This window comes from Tinamus guttatus, unplaced genomic scaffold, assembly GCF_059628265.1.
Source record: "Tinamus guttatus ecotype Peru unplaced genomic scaffold, ASM5962826v1 Tinamus_guttatus_pri_ptg000288l, whole genome shotgun sequence".
Taxonomy (NCBI): domain Eukaryota; kingdom Metazoa; phylum Chordata; class Aves; order Tinamiformes; family Tinamidae; genus Tinamus; species Tinamus guttatus.
In genome coordinates this window covers 3,179,421-3,199,811 of record NW_028288822.1, presented here as the reverse complement: position 1 = coordinate 3,199,811, position 20,391 = coordinate 3,179,421, and the positions used below count along the sequence as shown (strand labels likewise).

General features: G+C 36.3%; 1 protein-coding gene across 1 annotated transcript in view; it reads left to right on the top strand.

Annotated features, from left to right (window-relative positions):
• BLTP1 (bridge-like lipid transfer protein family member 1) overlaps positions 1-20,391 on the top strand; it is a 96,260-nt gene that overhangs the window by 58,826 nt on the left and 17,043 nt on the right. The window contains exons 47-67 of the mRNA XM_088527677.1: positions 403-648; positions 1,075-1,168; positions 2,749-2,799; positions 6,188-6,394; positions 6,524-6,762; positions 7,243-7,487; positions 8,633-8,738; positions 9,767-9,864; positions 10,152-10,337; positions 11,337-11,505; positions 12,004-12,215; positions 12,764-12,962; positions 13,488-13,547; positions 14,127-14,353; positions 14,979-15,179; positions 15,384-15,514; positions 16,923-17,046; positions 17,224-17,333; positions 17,735-17,825; positions 18,383-18,445; positions 19,983-20,227. Coding sequence (XP_088383803.1) covers positions 403-648; positions 1,075-1,168; positions 2,749-2,799; positions 6,188-6,394; positions 6,524-6,762; positions 7,243-7,487; positions 8,633-8,738; positions 9,767-9,864; positions 10,152-10,337; positions 11,337-11,505; positions 12,004-12,215; positions 12,764-12,962; positions 13,488-13,547; positions 14,127-14,353; positions 14,979-15,179; positions 15,384-15,514; positions 16,923-17,046; positions 17,224-17,333; positions 17,735-17,825; positions 18,383-18,445; positions 19,983-20,227 — 3,304 coding nt within the window. The remainder of the gene's footprint in view (positions 1-402; positions 649-1,074; positions 1,169-2,748; positions 2,800-6,187; positions 6,395-6,523; positions 6,763-7,242; positions 7,488-8,632; positions 8,739-9,766; positions 9,865-10,151; positions 10,338-11,336; positions 11,506-12,003; positions 12,216-12,763; positions 12,963-13,487; positions 13,548-14,126; positions 14,354-14,978; positions 15,180-15,383; positions 15,515-16,922; positions 17,047-17,223; positions 17,334-17,734; positions 17,826-18,382; positions 18,446-19,982; positions 20,228-20,391) is intronic.

Here is a 20,391-nt window from a genome sequence, read left to right as displayed (position 1 = left end):
TTTCTTTTTAAGAGGTAATGGAAATGCCATATTATCATTCTGAGAAAATGTTCAAGTGCGTAAGGAAGTGGTCTGGAGTGAGATCATTTCTGCACTGTGAATGACTAAGCAGAAATTCCTCCTGGGAACCTAGCTTTGAGGTCAGAGTAGGAAAATGGTGAAACAGTGTAGTTTCTCTGAGTTCAGGCTAAGCTTACAAATTTAGGGCCCAAACTTTGTCTATAATCTTTAGAACTGTGTCTTGGATTTGGTTCAGTTGACTATTTCTGTTAGAATTGAAAAAGTGGGGTCCAAATGATTTGCATAAAGACTTCCCTTCATGTGCAAGTTGCAGTCCTTGTTTTCAGTTATAAGTGGAAGTTTTGTGAAGCAGCCTTGGCTAACTCCTTTGTTTTTGTGCAGGTGTCCGAAGCCCAACCGAACCTGCCTGTAGGGTGGTCTTTGAGAATGAACAAGATAACGGCAGCTTGAGCAGGACTCAGAGGAAACGTAGTCTGGTGACTTCGGAGCCACAGCATGTGACTCTAATAGTCTTTGGAATAGGCATGGTCAATCGTACCCACCTGGAGGCAGATATTGGGGGTCTAACCATGGAGTCAGAACTGAAGAGAATCCATGGCAGTTTCACCCTGAAAGAAAAAATGAAAGGTGACATAAGCTAAAACATGCTCTGCAATCAAATTAAATATCACTTCTACATGCATATGTATGTTTGTATGTACAGGTGTAAGATGTTTTATTTGTATGTGTATGTATTATGCATTTGTATGGTGAGTGTAACAGCATTTGATATTTCTTTTAAAAATATTGCTAGCTCGCTAGGATTTTAAAATATACAACTTTTTTTTCTAAAAATCACACCAAGTTCTTTCAGAAGATGTAGCTTTGCCTTTTTGAACGCTTTCTTCCTCTATTTACAATTTCAATTTAATACTAATTTATGTGATTGCTAGAGCTGTTATGTTTGAATTGTTGTGTTACTGCCATATTTTTGAAAGCAGAAGGCATACCTGGAAGTTCTGTACTGAATAATTAAGTGTTGCTAGATTACTTTTTTTTTTTTCTTCCTTAAAGATGTTCTTCATCAAAAGATGACTGAGACATGTGCCACTGCTCACATAGGAGGTGTCAATATTGTTCTGCTGGAGGGGATTACCCCAAATATCCAGTAAGTATGAAGCCTAATAATTCAAAATTGTAAAAACTCCTGTGCATGGAAGTGCCGTATACATGGGATGTCAGCAAAGGTATGTAGCTTACTACGGAAAAGGCCATAATGATAATGCATTTTTTAGGTAGAATCCCTGAAGTCAGGGGTAACCTTGCAACTGTTGCTAAATTGGGCCCAAGTTTGACTCCTAAAGGTCAATTGCATTGTGGTCTTTGACAGGAGGCTTTTCTACCTGTCATGTTACCTTTTATTTGTAAACTGGTAATTATAGTAAGAAAATACTGTGTTTGCAGAATCTTAATTTGCAGAATCTGCTTGTGATCAATATTTACATAAATAACAAAAATTTGAGCTAATGTGAGTACTTACTGAATATCCTGAGGACTATGAGATTTGATGAACATATGAATAGTGTTCAGCCTATGGCATCCAGTCTCCAAGTTCAAGATGTACAGGTGTATAAGTGAGATAAATATCAACTCCTGCTTGTTTCTATTAAAAAAACAATAGTAACCTCAGAACTTATTGTGGATCCCAGTGTAAATGGATAAGTGACTTGACTATCTCACAGGAGGTAGATCCTCTTGTTCAAAAAAAACCCCAAAAAGTCCAAAACTCAAAGTAAGACTCTTTGAAACAGTTTTCTTCCATGCGATGTACAAACAGAAACTTTCTTATATTGTGTGAGTATTTTTTCTGTTATGCTTCTGATTGTTTTTGAAGCTTGTAGATTCCATTTATACAAGGAATTTTAGAAGGACTGTTTGACCTCTTGATGCAGATGATTGTCATTTAAGATCTATATTGCTTCATTAATAGGTATCTTTTCAAACACCCATATTGCATATTTCTTTGTGTTATTTTACCATTCTAATGGCTATTCACCCTTTATATGATTGATGTGATTTAACTCAAAAAGCAAACATCCTCCCCAATACTTTTTGTGCACAAACACCTGGAACACTGTAATTTTTGCCAGGTTTACAAAGAAGGCATGCATATTATTTTTTTTCCATCTGATTTTCTTTACATTTGAGTTGCAAAAACACAGTTAAGCTACAACTCTTTGTAGTACAGATCACCCTCACATAGTTTTGGTGTTAGGTAGGTAACCCTCAGTATGTGACCTGGAATACTAGTGATATTTTAGAAAAAGGCCTAAACTGACTTGAGTCTTTTTTAATTATTTTTTTTCCTCTTTATTTCCTGTTCTTCTTGGAAGATATTGTAGAGAACTATAAGCATGTGGTCATTTATTAATATCACCAGCTAAATTGTTTGTCAAAAGCATCTCAGAAGGGTTAATACAAGTTCTCATTTGAGAGCCATCTATTTCTGAAGTTGGCTGGGTTAATGTTTGTGTTCTTATGCTGTAATTTTAGTGAACTTTCATGTAAGGTCAGGTTACAAAACAAAAGGATGAAACAGACAAAAACCTCCCCTTCAACTTGTTTAATTTGAAAATATTTGTCATATTGTGGGTTACAAGTAATTACCTAACTAATTTTGCATGAATGTTTATTCTTTATTTGCTTTGTTTTTATTTCTCTTGCTTTCTCTTCAATCTTCATCTGTAGACTGGAGGATTTTCCTACATCTCCTACAAGCACAGCCAAACAAGAGTTTCTGTATGTCATATTATTACATTTAATAGTCTTGCAATAACTCTGTGTTGTGTAGTTAATGGCTGCCTTCTTACTGTGTGTGACTGTAGCCAGAGGCTGCTTGAATACATTTTAGTTGAACATCTAATAATACCTCCATAAGATTTTATGTAGTCTCCTAATATCTATTAAGAAAAATTAGTATATTTTCATATCAACAATCTAGCTCATAGGGCAGATATTACACTATGCGGTTGCTATTGCACTGGCAGAATAGTTTCACTGTTCCTTAGATCTATTTTTATGAGATATATTTCTGTGCTTATTTTAATGTTGATAGCTGTAAAGCAATGTATAGATTAGGTAGTTTTTTAACTTAAGAATGGCTGTGATTGGAGTGGTAGAACATGTCCTGTTTTCAGCGTCAGACGGACTACTCTTGTCTTTATTTATATCAGTGCTGGACCTAATTACTAAGTAAACTGACTTAAAATGTTTCCCTTAAAATTATGCCAGGGCATTTACTGTACATGAAGGTGAACCCCTCCATGTCTCCCAGGTTCCTGTAGCGTAGGTAGATGTTTCATTGTAGAAATGATGCAGTGTTTCTTTCTAGTTGTCTTCTTCCTGCTGCCTATGCCTAGAGGTCCTTAGTAAGTTGAAGTCTAGTTGTAGAAGTTGAGAAATGCTGAGCTGCCAGGTGGGCAGCCTGGAAGGCCCAGTGTCCTGTGAGGCTGCAGTGCTTGAAGAAGAAAAATAATGGAACCCAAACCTGGGGGCTCTGTCTTTTTTTTTTTTTTCCTCCAAGTTTCGCTCTCTGGACGGGATTCTTTTTCTGTATTAGACCCCTGGTGCGTACATTTTGGTAGGACCTAGTAGGACCTAATACAGTTGCTGTTTGTTACAGCATTTGTGCAAATTCAGGATTATGATAATACAGGTAAACTTCAAAATGTCTGAATAAATGATGACCCTGAAAGGAGATACAGTAGACTGTAAAATCACAAATGAGGTAATGAAGATGGACAAGAAGCAATTATTATTATTATTATTTTCTTACTTCATGACTACTGGTGACTTAAAGCCAGTAAAAGCAAGTCCTTTCTCCTGTTGCACATAAATGAACAGTGGAGTTCACTGCTGTATTATGTGATCAGCAAAAATAAAAATGAGTTAAAGGACTGGGCAAGTTGATGTAAGGTAGGTAGATCTGCTGATGAATCTTGAATACAGTACAGTACTCTGGTTCTGAAGAAATTCTGCTGCTGCCTGAATTTTGGTCTGTGGTAATTTCTGTGTTTGTTAGTGGCCTTCTGCTGATGTCTTTCTAATGTTCCCTGATATCTTTTATATTGAGTATTTGCTTTGTAGTCTATTCTGTAGTAGAACAAAGCTCTGCTCAAAAGCTGTCTGGAGAGGGATTATTTATGGAATTGATCTAAGAACACAGAATTACTTATGAATGCATTATTCATTTGTAACTAAATGTATAACTTCATTTGTAAGTTATTTTAAAAACAGCAAGCCAAATCTGTTATGGACACCTCACCATATGCAGGCAAACGGCAGCCGTATAACGTGCAGTGCCCACTCAGAGTCCATGCAGAGCCTTGCAGCTCTTCTGCGCCTCACTCTGTCTGTGCTACCGGGCAAGTGACAGTGCCTTGAAATGTGCAAACTCCTTGGTAGAGAAGCACAATTAGCCTTGCTGAGTATTTGGGAAGTCCAGACCAAATAGGATTCCTTCTCATCCAGTTCTCCTATGATGATAGAATAGATACATGGGTTCACATGCTTAGATTTTTTATAGATCTGTTTTTAATTCAAACTATATTTGTTTTCAACTTCTTAAAAAGAGAGTTTGACTGCAGTGTCTGTTTGGGACAGAATAGGAAAAAAGCTTCCAACTTTCCTCAAGTTGAAAGTTGTCCTTTTGATGTCTGAGCAGCTAAAATAGTTGTTACTGATGGAGAAGATATATTCTTGGCTGACTTTATTACAGGTGAATCAGAACACTAGCACTTTGAGGGGCACATTTGAGTAGGGAACATGCCAAATCATGAACAGAGAAATAATCTGTTTTTGTTGTTTTAGTTTTAAAGAGGTAGAGTAAGCATTTCTTAATATTTCTTACTATGTACATTTCTTTTTTTTTTTCTCTGAACATTCAAGCTGATTTGTCTCCTTCTTTAAACTTTTGTATATTCTTAAAATACTTTCACAACGTTTCTATTTGACCTTCCACCCTAAAATTGTAATCACTAACTGCTTTAGGTCTCGTGTAGCTTTTGCATATCTGTGAAAATTGGAAAGTTTTCTGTTGCCTCAGTAAACTAATGTACTGTTGAGAGGTATGTGGCTGCATTGCAGTGCTCCAGGCTGTGGTGTTATAAGCAGAAAATCTTTCTGGTAGTCAGAGACCTGGGAGACTTTGAGCTAACCACTGTTTCAGGTGGTGATGAGCCCCGTGCTAGGACTTCAATGAGAAATTTACTTAGAAGGAGATTTACTTGAATAAGGTAATTGTCACCACGAAACCGCAAACTGTCCACAGAGCAAGTTAAATCATAGTGCAATCCCATAGAAGTTAATGTCAAAGTACTTCTGTTGAATGTTGCAGTTTTGCAGTGTTTGCTTTTGGGACATTTCAGCTTGCGTACTCCATCTTGAAAACTGACTACATAGTGTTTTCCTCTTGAGGAGCCCTCTAGTAAATGATCTGAAATGAGAAACGTGAGAGTGTTACTGCATACATCATTTTTAGTAAGACTTTAGTGAATTTTGATGTGTCAAAACTTCTTTCTGACATCAACATTTACTAATATGTACAGTTATATTTTTATATTATGTAACTGCAGTGAACTACATCTTCCTTAGCATTACAGTAAAGTTTGAAGATCATATTTTGGGATAGTATGCATCATTTAAACATCAGTATTATTTCACTAACCCCTATATCACTAGCTAAATTTGTTACTCTTTTGTCCATTGGCCTTTTTGGATGCTAAAATTAGGTTTTACTAGGTGATCTTATGTAAAGGATGATTCATGATTATTTATAAAGAAGAGTTGAAATAGAAGACTCTTACTTGTTTCAGCGTGTGAAAATTGTCTGTGTATGTTGTCTGGTGTGTGTAAACTCAAATGGTCTCATATTACCCAAGATTCAGTTTAATAGTTGTGTTTTTGCAGTGCATGCCTGGTAGTTCTCTTAAATGTTCTGTAGTTGTTTGTGGCATGTAGTGCATCTGTGTGTGTAAAGTAAAAGCAAAAGTAGTGTGTATGTTGATGCTAAACAAAATCACCTATGTTCCTACTAGACAGTTCAGCTAACTTTGAAAAACTCCTTTTAACATAAAAGTCTAATTGTTTTGGAAGATCTGCAAACAAATCCTTTTTCCTTTTCTGTTAGAACTGTAGTGAAATGCAGTATTGCCAAATCTCAGGCTCTGTACAGTGCCCAAAGAGGGCTGAAAACAAACAACGCTGCTGTGGTCAAAGTCGGAGCGATCAGCATCAATATCCCGCAGCACCCTGCCACGTTGCACAGCATGATGGTGCGGAGCTCCCATCAGCTCTCCAAGCAGATTTCAGATCTCATCAGGCAACCATCAACAGCGTAAGTTTGTTTGGAAGGTGCTTGTGGATGCCCCTAATTATCACCAGCTTATGGACTTGTGGGAGAGTCCAACTAGCTCTATATAGTGCTAGAGTAACACTATTTTCTCATCTTTGTCTTGAAAAATAGTACCCAGTCTACAAAAGAAGATGTTGCAACTCCCTTGCCCTCTGAAAAGACTCCAACAAGTATTAATCAAACACCTGTTGAAACAAATGAATTTCCACAGCTGCCAGAAGGCTTAGAAAAGAAGCCTATAGTTTTAAAATTTAGTGCCATGATAGATGGTATAGCTATTGGAGCAGCACTTTTGCCCTCTCTAAAGGCAGAATATAAGATGGGAAGAATGAGGAGTCATGGAATGACAGGTAATGCTTCTGGGAAACTTTAAGAAACATGGCTTTTAGTTTTCTTTTGTTAGAAAAATAACAAGAGGACTGAAGATTTATGTTGAGTTATTACTATAGTTTTGACTCTACTGCTGTTGGCCTAGGGTTGTTTTTGTTTGTTTGTTTTGTTCTCTTTTGTTTGTTTGTTTTTTTGAATGTGGACATTGATCAGATGGGACTATGTAGAGATTTTTTATTGTTGTAATAGATGGTAGGTAGATGTAGATGGTAGATAGATGTAATAGGTAATTTGACTGCCTTTATCTTATTACAGTGATATGTTTGTTTTTTTTTTCTCATGTTTTAAGAATCATGTGGTTGGATATTCATAGCTCTAGAGATCAGTGCCCCTAACTTGAGCATAATTTTAACATTTTATTCCACAAAACGTTTTTAAATTCAAAAAGAAATGAAAACTTATCTTTTGTGATACTTTTTCTCCTCATCTTCCTTTTACAGGTGCCCAAACAAGATTTACTTTTGAACTTCCGAGTCACAGGTTGCGCTTCACTTCTAAAATCTCTTCAACTGATATGTCAACCATTCCTCCCTCAGCAAGTCTCAACCTTCCTCCTGTCACTATGTCAGGCAAATACATAATGGAAGAACATGATACTTACTCAGACCAAATATGGAGCATAGATGAACTTCCTGCTAAACAAGGCTATTACCTACAAGGGAACTACCTACGTTGTGTGGCTGAAGTAGGTGTAGTAGTAGTAGATTGTAGCCCTCTCTGGGAACTTGTTGACTATTTCCATCTGTTACATTTCTGTATGTGCATCTTTTTGACTTGCTTAGCTCAATCATTTGCCTGTTCCATATCTCTTGGGTTTGCAGCTTGATCCAAATATGTTATTTGTAGTTGCATGAATCCAGAGTAAAACTTCTTTCAGTTCTTAGTTGGATGAGCAGTGAACATATTAAATGGTCAAGAGCACTATCTTTGAAAAATTTTGAACAGGAAAGGTGTGTAGGGGACGAATGACAATATTTCTCATGAATAAAGTAGACAAATATATTATGCGGATGATTCAGATGCAATGTCATTTTAAACTGATGTGTTAGATCAGGTAGACCATTTTTGTTGTGTATTTTGCAGGACTTCTTATTAAGTTTAAAGACTACATATGGGTTTATTGCTTTATTTTTTCATCAATACAGATATAAGAAGCTACAAATAGCTTCAAAAATACATAAAGTCTTCTGTTTGTAGACATTGGTTTGTTTCTGTGTTGTATTGTATGCGGACTACTACAGATAATTTTCACAGAGGATAGAAAGCATACTGCTTAAAAAAAAAATGGTTGAGTGGGGAAAAGCCTTTCTGCTAGCCACCCTTATTTAGTCAGTTAAATTGTCTAGCACACCTGTAATGGGGACTTGCAATGTTCGTATCCTTACAGAAGAAATGTATTAGGTGCTTCTATTTGAACAACACATTTGGGTGTTGTCCTTGCTAGAGAAAGACATGAGGATCTGTTCTTACTTTGAAGATGTTCAGCATAAACTGAAATTAAGTATCAATTCACAAACTTCCATTAAATTCTGTGAAGTCTTGCATTTTATTGTTTAAACCAAACTTGCAATACAAGAGAATAAACTCTTTAGATTGTTAATCGTTCTCACTTTTTTGTATAATAGTTTATGTCCACCAATTTTCCGGTAGCTACTTAAAAGAGAAAAATTGCAAGATAAAACTATTCCACATACTTTTTTTTTAATATGCTAATAATGATACAGTTATCTTATGACTTAATATGTGTATTTTAAAAAAATGGTATTATTTTGAAAACTTAGCTATGGTAACTGTTTTAAAGTTGTATTTTAAAAATTTGTATTTTGGCAGGTTGGCTCCTTTGAACATAATCTCACAACTGACTTATTAAATCATTTGGTGTTTGTACAAAAAGTGTTCATGAAGGAAGTAAATGAAGTCATACAAAAGGTTTCAGGTAAGTAGAAACACTTAAAGCTGTTACTTAAAGTTGGTTTTAAGCTTTGGTTGATGGTTTCTCTGGTTAGGTGTTTATTTCACAAACACCACCACTTTGCATCAAGTACTGCTCAGCAGCCAGCAGCAGGTTGTGGTTTGAAGTAACGTTAGGGGATCTAGAAGTGTCTGTGGCAGTTCTGGAAGCTGAGGGTTTTGCTGTGTAAAGCAAAATAGACCCTGAGTCCGGTGTCCAGAATGACCGACTCTTGATGCAGGCTCTCCTGCACTGCCTTTGTGTACGTCTTGTATTCACTTTCCCCACCTTAAGAATGGGGTTCGTCAGCTTATTCTTCTGAGGAAAATGGCTGTATCATGGGAAAATAGTGTTAAAACAGTAATTCTGCTGTTGCCTAGAGTCTCACAGTTGATAACTTACTGATCCTTTGCAGATAACAAGCTCTAGAACCATACTGAAAGGCCTTTAGCTGTTTATTTGCCTGGTTTGCGTATCATGCTATGAACTGCAGAAATTTCTGCCATTGTAGACTAGTTTCTGTTCCCTAAAGTTTTTTTTTTCAGAAGAAAAGCAGCATTTTGATCAAAATCCCATATAGAGAACAGATGCAAAATTATTCAATGCTGTCTCTTTTATCGACGTTTTATGGAAAAATATGTTGTTTCTTAAGCTATAAAGATATATGTAAGTTGGAATGCAATATGGCAGGATTGGGAATCCAACAGTGTATGAAAATAATTGCAGTGTAATCTTTTCTTCTGACATGAGAAATTAGAAATTAGGCAGTGCTTTTAATGCAGTTTGCACCATACTTGACATGTTTACTATTTATTTTCAGTTAATTTAGAGAAAGTTCTGTCTTGAACCTTCTATATCTTCAGCGAACTGTTGGTTGAAACAAACTTGATTGTCATCAAGTTTATACATATATATATATGTATACACAAGTGCATATACATATATGCTTGATATATGTATATTTATGTATGTTTTCTGGGTTAAAACTGATTATGTACACTTAATATATACAGGAGGGGAACAGCCGATACCTCTTTGGAACGAACATGATGGCACAACAGATGGAGAGAAGCCCAAAATTCTTCTTTACTCCTTGAGCCTACAGTTTAAGGTAGTCTTGAAATGACAAAATGATTGTTTCGGGTGCCATTAATGACTGAGTGCTTGGATCTTTACCTCAAGGCTCTGAACTGAGAATTCTCTGCATGAAGAAAAAGTCCTAATCTAAAGTTTGGTTCCTCTCATGTTTTTAAAATAACTCAGTGACACCTGTGACACCACATGAAAAATCATTATGCCCTCTTTTATTTTTGGTTGCAAAGTGAAGACTTTTCCCCCAATTCTTTTTATGCCTCTGAACCAGATCATAAGTAACTTTATACCTTATTTATTTGCTAGGGAATTCAAGTAACAGCCACAACTCCCTCAATGCGGGCTGTGAGATTTGAAACTGGATTAATAGAACTTGAGCTCTCCAACAGACTACAAACCAAAGCAATGCCAGGAAGCAGCAGCTACCTCAAACTGTTTGGTAAATGCCAGGTGGATCTAAATCTGGCATTAGGACAGATTGTTAAGCATCAGGTTAGTGCTCAGTGTCTTGGCATGCAGCAGTCCAGACTTTGTTAATAAACAGGGGGTGACTGAAAAATATAGAACAAAACAGAAACTGTTCATTGTCTTTCTCATTTGGCTATGGAGTGGGTGTGGGATTGTAGGCGTGTGTGTTTTCTGTAAGTTTCTGAAAAGTTTGACTATTCTGCAGCATATAAAATTGTGGAGTATATCTTGCATATATTGTAGTGATTCAAAATCAATTTTTTCTCTTCAATGTGAGAAGTAACTGAGAGTGGCTTTCTTGGAAGAGTTAGCAAATTTTTCGTATGAAGACCTGTATACGTGTTATTACAGAAGAGGCAGTAAAGTGCTTTTTTTTACCTTTTTTTTTCATTAAAATTTTTTTTCCATCCCCTCTTTTCATCCCCCATGAATATTTTGGAACTTATTTACCTATTGCAATAGTGTTGGCCTTGTTACTGAGCCCAGTTCAGATTTTTTATTGATTTTGTTATCATTTTTAGGGTGCATGCATGAAATAATAAGGTTAGATGTGATATAAATTTCTATTGACATGCACTTTCATCGTTTGTCTGGTATAGTTCAATTGTATCTCTAGGATTCTTAAACCCACTCTCACCTGGAATCACCAACTATATTATAGAATATTTTGTGATGTCTCCCCCAAAAATATAAGCCTTAGAACCTGTAAATGTACTGTCGTTACAAAGGATTTGGGTATATAAATAGTTATGTTACTTAATTTTTCATGATAAAGTAAGGAAATGCCATTGCAATCAGAAGTTGATGGAAGTTGAGTATCCTTAGAAGTACTTTAAACAGGAGGCAAAAAAAGGGAAAGGTCATACTACTTATTGTAATACTACTTATTGTAAATTTTTCATTTTGTCAAATTCAGTAACCTGTTTTTTTTTTCTCCCTCCTCACTCCCTCTCTTTGCAATGTGCTCTCTTGTTTTTGTCCTCCCCCCTTTTTTATCTTTATTATTTTTCTGAATGTTTTAAGGTTTATGAAGAAGCTGGTTCAGACTTCCATCAAGTCGCCTATTTTAAGACAAGAATTGGCTTAAGAAATGCTCTTCGAGAAGAAATCAGTGGTTCGTCAGATAGGGAAGCTGTGCTTATTACTCTGAACAGACCAATTGTTTTTGCTCAGCCCGTGGCCTTTGATAGAGGTATTAAGAGAGACAGTTGTCAAAAATCTATTTTCTTATTGACCAAGCTATATTTTTTATAGAAGTGTGGTGATTCAAGTCTTAGTTTCTCAGGCTGAATAGGAATACTGGGTAAAATAAACTAGTTAAAGAACTTATTTAGGAGATTTACTGTATGCAAACAAATTAATAACTTCTATTGGCAATGAGTTTCATTTGCTGAGGTGATTAGTTTTCAGGTGGGCTTCAGGGAGCTGTTTTGCAAGTCTTTATAAATATGTAATGTTGAGAATATCATCGTTTTCTGTATTTTAATGTGAGCTTTGTCTGTCTTGGCCCTTGCAGCACAAGACTGCTCTCTACATTCTGAATGTGTGTGTATGTGTTTGCACTCTTGCACATAGATATGATGCAGTCTTAAAGTAATGGAGAAACAATAAAAATGAGAAAAACAAAGTTCCAATGAACACATGCACTTTTTAATTTTATTTTTGTTCACTTCTGTTTTTCTTCATAAAGCTGTATTATTTTGGCTGAATTACAAAGCTGCTTATGATAACTGGAATGAGCAGAGGATGGCTTTACATAAAGATATTCATATGGCCACCAAAGAAGTAGTAGATATGCTGCCAGGAATCCAGCAAACATCTGCCCAGGCTTTTGGAACCCTTTTTCTTCAGCTGACGGTCAATGACTTAGGAATTTGCCTGCCCATCACAAACACACCTCAGGTAATCAAAATGTCTGAAGGGAAGGACGGTAGTCTGGGAAATATCCATTTGTATGTGATGTGTGATTATTATGCAGAGATTATTATTCAGAGAAATTAATTTGACATCATATTAACATAAAAATCATAGGATGCAGACATAGCAGTAGTGACTTTACTTATGGCAGAAGTGGTATTCTTGTTTATGAAAGGCTGAGATTGTACAGTGGTGAGTTGGTGGGCGCTATTTGAGACAACATAATGGTTTCTTGCTTACACCACATATGAGCTCAGTACCTTGAGAAATCCTTGGAAAGGTTTCAGGTGGAACATGTTTTTTTGAAACCTGCCATCAGAAATTCCAATTCATTTTGTGGGCTTATTAGCAGAAAATCTCTGAACCTGTTGGCTTTAACACAGTTTTCGAACTGTGTTTTTATTTAATCAAAGTAAGGAATGAGAATACGATTTACTAAACAGAAAAATGTACGTGCTTTCATTTTCATTAAGTTATAGTTATATCATCTTGACTTTGCAATCACCAGTAATCTTTCTGATTTTACTTTCCAGTCTAACCACACTGCAGATCTTGACACTGGCTCTGCATTAGTCCTGACCATTGAAAGTACATTAATCACTGCCTGCTCCTCCGAGTCTTTAGTTAGCAAAGGTCATTTTAAGAACTTTTGTATCCGCTTTGCTGATGGCTTTGAGACAAGTTGGGATGATTGGAAACCAGAAATACGAGGAGATCTAGTCATGAATGCATGTAAGTGTTTGTGATTTTCTGGACAATCGTATTTCACTTCTGAATCCCCTCTTACACTTTCTTGTGCCTTCAAAACTACTGAAAATCTCTCCAAAAGATAACGGGAAGACTTTGGCCTTTCGAAACCGAAAGAATATGGACCTAAACAGTTGTATTGTATTTATTAAGGATTTCATTGCATTTCTCCTTGTATATGTATTTCTCTACATTCTGTCTGACAGATATGGGAGGAGCTGAATGTGTTGCTTTTATATTAACTTCATAAGATCCCAGTAAACTTTCAGTAGTTAAATATAAATTATTTTCACTTATATTATGGTGACGATTGTTGAATTTATGCAGAATTATTGGAGTATAGCAACATGAATGTTACCAAGTAATTTACTAAATAGAATAAAATTATTTGATTAGAATAAAAAATGCCACTCCATCGCCTCTCATATTTTATTAGTGCTGGGCCTGAAGCTGAGGTGAAATTTGACAAGGGTCGATGAACAGTGCCTAAGCAGTGTGTTTCTTATGCAGGTGTTGTGCCAGATGGTACGTACGAAGTATGCTCTAGGACAACGGGACAAGCTGCAGCAGGTAATATACTTTTGTGTGTTAGTATGCTCATTCTGTTCAAGCAGTTTTTGTATTTTGATGTTGAAAAGTGTCACTCACTAGAAAAATCCTGGGAAGTAGTAGTATTTGGCAGATATGTTATTCATACAATGTATTATGACATCTTCCAGCATTTTTATTCTGTCTGTAAATAGCTCAGCACTTCTTCACGTAGATGGCCATGCTTTAAGTTTCTTGGTGTTAGAAACCCTGTTCTTGAATAGTGTACTTGGCTGAAATTGTGAGAACTGAACTTATCTCATCTGAACTTATCTGATGCTTATCTCCTTTCCCAGTGATCAGCTTGGCTCAAGGGATTTTATTTTTTCAGCTGTGTTTGTGTGCATCATTTGTGAAAGAAACATAGTTTACTTCCTGTTAGGTACTGCTAAAGAGCATTTCAGTTGTGGAAAAGGTTTTCCTCAAAGTTCTTCAAGATGGAGAAAACAGTTGTTTAGAGCAGATAAACATGGTCTTGGCAAACTAATGGGAGACCCTGTGTGGGAACTCTTTACAAGAAGAAAAAACTGCTTAAGACTTATTTTTTTCTTTTTAATCCAGAAAGTAGTAGTGCTGGAACCTGGACACTCAATGTGTTATGGAAGATGTGTGGTATTGATGTCCACATGGATCCAAACATTGGAAAGAGGCTAAATGCTTTAGGCAACACTCTAACAACATTGACAGGAGAAGAAGATATTGATGATATTGCTGACCTCAACTCTGTAAACATAGCTGACCTGTCAGATGAGGACGAAGTTGACACTATGTCTCCCACTATACATGCAGTAAGTGAATCAACCAAAATAAATGCTAATAGTTAGAAAAGACTTGTCAAAGTTTTCCATCAAATGGAAGGGTTTTAGCCTTGAGTTTTTGCATCCTGCATGCTCCCATCTGTTTGCAGACAAATATGTATGTGCGTGTGTGTATATATATATAAATATATATAATATATGTATTATATATATATATATGGTCATATATATATATATATACATAACATTCAGTGATAAATTAATATTATTCATGTTATAAATTAAAGCAGTTTGTTAGCTTGTCTTTGAAATAGAGAGTTAGAAAACATAGATCATATTTCTCCTGCTCTTAAGTAGTGCTATGGATTTCGATTTGGAAACATGAAAATATGGTACCTAATTTCAGATATATTCTTTGGAAAAGCTGTCCCTGCAGATATGTTTCCTTAGAAAACAGAACAAGAAGTTACTAACATGATAAGCCAATTAGAAAAATTTTCTTCTCGGTACCTCTGCTCAATATCCTGTTAACCTTGCTTTCGGTTTCACGTAAAACCTGTTTACCAGATGCTCTTCAATGGCTGTCTTAAATGTCTCTTGCCTGCCCAAGTGGATACTTAATTGCAGAATACTAACGATGGTGTTTGTTGTTTAGAAATCAGGTGGAGGTTCATTATGCGGAGATGCACGCAAGCTAACATTTGGGCAGCGGATTGTAAATCACCTGCTGGGTTTGAGCCCCCCAAGCCACCGATACTCTGTTCCTGTAGAGTATCTTTTGGGGTCAGCGAACTGTGACTCTCCTCAGTCTAGCACATCACATAGGAAAGCAGGCAGATCCTGCTCATGGGGACATGTATGTAGTAGCTAAAGTGTGTCTAATTGAATGATGGGATTCAGATCACTGGAAAATTTCAATCAGCTGCCTTTTGAGTGGAAAATGATTCTTTTTGCATGCAATATTCTAAATTTTAAGGTGTGAAATTCAGTTTGTCTGTTGTTAAATGATACTTATGTCCACTTTTTAGGAGGACACTAATTAGATGTTTATTTTAAATAGGAGATTGTTGATCACCGACGGCAGGGAGCCTCTAGTATCCAAACTGGAGAGCAGCGAGGAAGAAAATTTGTGAAGCGTCTAGTTGATATTAGAGAACTCAATGAGCAAGCTAAAGTAATTGATGATTTAAAGTAAGTTGGATTTTCCTTCATGTGGTTCTGCTTTAAATTGCATAAGATGGGGGAATAACAAAGCTGCACATGAAGTTGTTTTTTGTTTTATCTATTTCATATTTTGCAGCATTTGCAATTGGAAATTATTGTTTTACTTCAAAAAATTGTCCTTGATGACTGCCTAAGAAAAAATCAGATGAGCAAGTACTCTCAAATTCAAGTTATGACACTCTTCAAGTGTCATATCAGTCTGTGTTCCCTCTGGATCGTCAGGATTTTTTGTTTTTTAACCAATCCCAAACCGTAGTTGCACGTTGGTTTCTATCTCACTGATTAGTAAAATATATTACTTTAATAATGTCCTGTTCAGTGAAAGCAGAATAAATTTAATTTAAATAGTCTATTTAGTCTATTTTTGCATCTTTCATGATTTTTTTTTAAATTAAAACTCATACTATATGTGAGAAAACTCTTAAGAAAGCAGTTCATTTTAAAATGCTCACAGCCAGAGGGGAAAGCATTGTATCAATCATTTTTAGCATTTTTTTTTCTTTTTTCCTTATTTTTGCTCAGGCACTTTTACTGTAAATGGATCTGTTTGTGATGGTAATGTAGATTTTGAAAACTATGTGTTAAATGATACAGAGGAGGCACATTTTAGTGTTTGTACTTGAAATAAAATTGCTGTGAGCAGTCAAAAGGCAATTGTATCTGAACTTTGGATCTTAGGTTAAGTGTTTCTCAGAATATGAATACAAGAATCAAAATTATGTTTTAAAGCTTTCTATTTTGAGTGTTTTAATGCCTTGGTAAATCTTGATTTATTCAAAATAACTGACATCAGGGTTCTGTGAATTATTTAGGGGTGATATTCCCGCAGAATGTAATCTTCTGTAGAAAGCTGTCATTTTTGTGACGTGACTGTTGGGCTGCTACAGCAGCATCATCCTTCAGCCTGCTGGTGATTCTCTGATTTGGCATAGTTGTTTTTAATAAAAACTAGTGGGGCTTGTGACTGAAAGTGCACAGAAAGTCCTTAAATCTAGAGCTTTTGGAAGTGAGAGAGTGGCTGCACTACTGCACTTCTTGTTCTGCACCGTGGTTATCATCATTGCGTGCTGATTGGGTTCTACTTGCATGGCAGGTTTTTTTATGTCCTGTATTCGCTCTGTGGAATGACTTGGAGATAGAAACTCTATAATCAAAGAGTCATCTTAAAGGACAAAATATTATACCTGACAAGAAGTTGTATAGTGAAATAAGTGCAGATCTTTTACAGCTGAATTCAGAAAAGGTGGTATTGATCATAAGTAACCACTGGAAAAAATGAATGTGGCATGTTTTACAGGGATAGTAGTGTATCATTTAGCATAGTGTGTGTAGAGGTTATGTATTTGTGAGATACTCAGCCATAATTTATCTCCAGAAAATTAGGTGCAAGTGAAGGAACTATAAATCAAGAAATTCAGCGGTATCAGCAGTTGGAGTCAGTGGCTGTGAATGACATCCGCCGAGATGTTCGCAAGAAGCTTCGGCGATCCAGCATGAGGGTAAGCACTATTAAGTTATATAAAACATACAGTAGCACTTGAATTGTATGTTTCTGTCAGCTAGTGCAAGGGAAATGGTTAGAGATGTTGATAGACGGTGGCCCAGCAGACTCCTCCTCTTTTTTTTCCACAGTGCATCACCTCAGTGTTTCATTTCAATATTCTTTTTTATTTTAGGCTGCTTCATTGAAAGACAAATGGGGTCTTGGATACAAACCCAGCTATAGCCGCTCTAAGAGCATTTCAGCATCAGGGAGACCACCTCTGAAGAGAATGGACAGGGCAAGGTAAAGTTCTGGAGTTTGAGCTCCATGAAAGCAGTAACAGTAGGGGTAACAGAGGACACCTTGGATTTGAGCTTTTACTTTAGGCAGCAGTTGTATGTGGTTGGGTTGGATAGGAGGAGCTCTGCATGGAAGACAGGAATGTTCTGAAAACTAGTGTTTTTGTGTGCACCCTTGCGCACGCTCTGGCCAAATAGTGTGTACCTTCCTTGCTTCCTTCTCTTCCTCCTCCTCCATTTTCATATACGTCAAAACTTCAGTTCTTATTTAATATTTGATTCCTTGATAATATGGCAAGCGCTGACCATGCTAATTGCTATGTATTTGCATAGTTAAACGTTTACAGGGACACTGCATTCTGTAATAAAAACTTGACAAGATATTCTTACTGTCTATGCTTATAGCTCTCGGCTTGGAGACAGTGAAGATCTCCCAGATATCCGTGTAGATGCAGCATCTCCTGGGCCAAGAGTCACCTTTAACATACAGGATTCTGTAAGAATTACTTTATATGAGCTACTAATTAATGTCACATGCCATTTGCTCACAAGTTCATGAGACAGGAATACCCAGGCAGACCTGGGTGGCTTGAATGTGTGGGCATGTGTGTAAAATCATTGGTATGTTTGGAAAATAGATTTGTTTGGATGGAAAATGGATGTTTTGGTTTCTTAACATGGAAATTAAATGAAGTATTAGGGTGGAAATTAACTGAGATATTTAGGGAAATACTTGAAAGTGGTGTTTTTCCTGGCTGATACATACAATAAATACTAATACTTTTGGGTGCTTTCAATAGAACTGTGCAAAAATTGTCTAGTACTTTTTGCTTTCAAATATATTTGGAGTTTTGGAAATGGGTTTTCTTGTTGTAATCCTACAAGTATATTCCTTTATGTGTTTAAAAAACATTGCAAAATCTTGTTTTGTTTTCACATTTTTAAAATGTTGCTATTGCTTTTGTGTTTATTGTTTTGTTTTGGGGTTTTTTGCATAGCTGAGGTTACTACAATTGTTTTAATTTACATTTTTCTTTTCATTTTTTAACAAAGTTGAATAAAACAGTTTTGGGGATTGAACAACAATCCAGCTGTCCAGGGGAAGGGTGTTTTCAGGTATTTTTGAGAAGAACCAACTACTCTTTGCCAGAGAACTAATTTTTCTCACAGGGAGCTGCTTTTCAGCATTTCATCTCTTTCTGCACTCAGCTAACCAGAATGTATAGCAAACTTGAAAACAGCTAAATTCGAATTTGTAAAGTGAGCAAAAGAATATGATTCCCCAGAGTGTGAAAAGTTTTATGTAGAGTTAAAACGTAGTAGTTTCATAAAATAAACCAGTGAAATTTTATTTTTGTTTTTGTGAAGACTGATCAAGGCTGATGTAAAAATGTAGAAGTCTAGCCTTGCCTGGTACCTGTCTTGGGCATTACATCTGTTGCAGTGCTCCAGGACTGCAGGCATTGGCACCAGTACAAAGCAATTGTTAGGCTGGGGGGCATCATCATCTCTGCTTTCTTCTGCTGGGATTCCTGTATCCACTGCAGCGTAAGACACTTTCAAATAATACAGAGCAGGCAATGTGTCAAAATTGAATACATGGAGAACAAACTGATTTTTTGAAATACTTTAAAAAACATGTTTTAAGTATAATAACAAAAGGTTTACTAAAAATAACTTCTTAGATAAACTACTCTTTCTCCCTTCCAACTCACTTCTCTGGGAACAAATTCTAATTTCCAAGTGGGAAGGAGAAATGAAGTCTAGAAATGTGCTTGGCACATACAAACAATATAAAAGCTGTCATAACTTTTTCCCTCCCATACGTACTTATAAGTACAGTTAGCTTAAATTTTGCTGGCTTAACAAAGTATTATCAAATAATGTTAAATGTCCGCTGTTGAATAAAAAAGGATCTTCTTACAATGCCAGTTCTTAATATAAATTTAATAAAGAATCCCATTTCTAATTTGAATTTGCAGACATCTGCTATGTAGCTCTGTAGTAACACAGAATGGTGTTAAGCTAACACTTCCACATGCTTTTCAGTTGCATAGTGATGGTGTCAGCGTTCCAGAAATGCCTATGTGGTGCTTGCGGTATGATTTGCGTGAAAACTAGGAGGTCTCTTTTGGAAATTTGACCCAAAGTTCATTTCATATTAAAACACTTTTGTCTGACACTTTGTCCAAGATCACAGTGCAAAATTTAAAATGATACTGTGCATTCTGTGTTAGCGTTCTGCATGTATGTCTCACTAATCCTTCTGGGTATTTCCTCCTGTTATAAAGTTCATGATGATTTTTGCTATCTCTTGTTCTCTTCTTTCAAAAAATATTTATTTTTTAATTTAAATTGTATGTTTTTTACTTCTGACAGTATGGAATGATCAGAGCATGATGTCTATTTAGCTAACAAATTCAGGCCAATCACTAGGCAGTGGCAGTATCTCCTCAGCAAGCTGTAATTTCTTGGATTTTTTTTCTTCATAACTCATTTTGCAATTCCTGCACCAAGTATCTCTCTATTATGAAAAACTTAAGTTTCTCAAACCGTTCCTCTTTCCCTCTTCCCCCTCTCCCGAGCTATCTAATACCTTCTAGAGGGAAACAGTATGTATGGAAATTTAATGTCTTTGTTTTTTTGCAATCAGTTTCCAGAGGAGACCGAAATGGACCTTCTGTCTGTAACTATTGATGGTCCCTCCCATTACTCATCTGCTAGTGAAGGCTCGTGCTCGGTATTCGGTTCATCCAAAACGCCTGTAGCCTTCTCACCTGGCATTCCCTTCCAGCCTGAGGAAGGCCGTCGGGATGACAGCTTATCGTCAAGCAGCGAAGACTCCGACAAGGAGGATGACCATGAAAGGGAGAGGACTTATTTTTATAGGAAACCCCCGTAAGTAATGATCCTAATGAAGAACATGTGAAGTTAGAAAATACACTTGAAAGACAGACTTTAAGTCTATAAAAGCTGTTATTACTGATGAAGGGTTGATTTTTTGCCTGCGGCATGTATGTGAAGGGCAGGTAGATGTGTTCAGCAGGTATAATTGCAGAGAG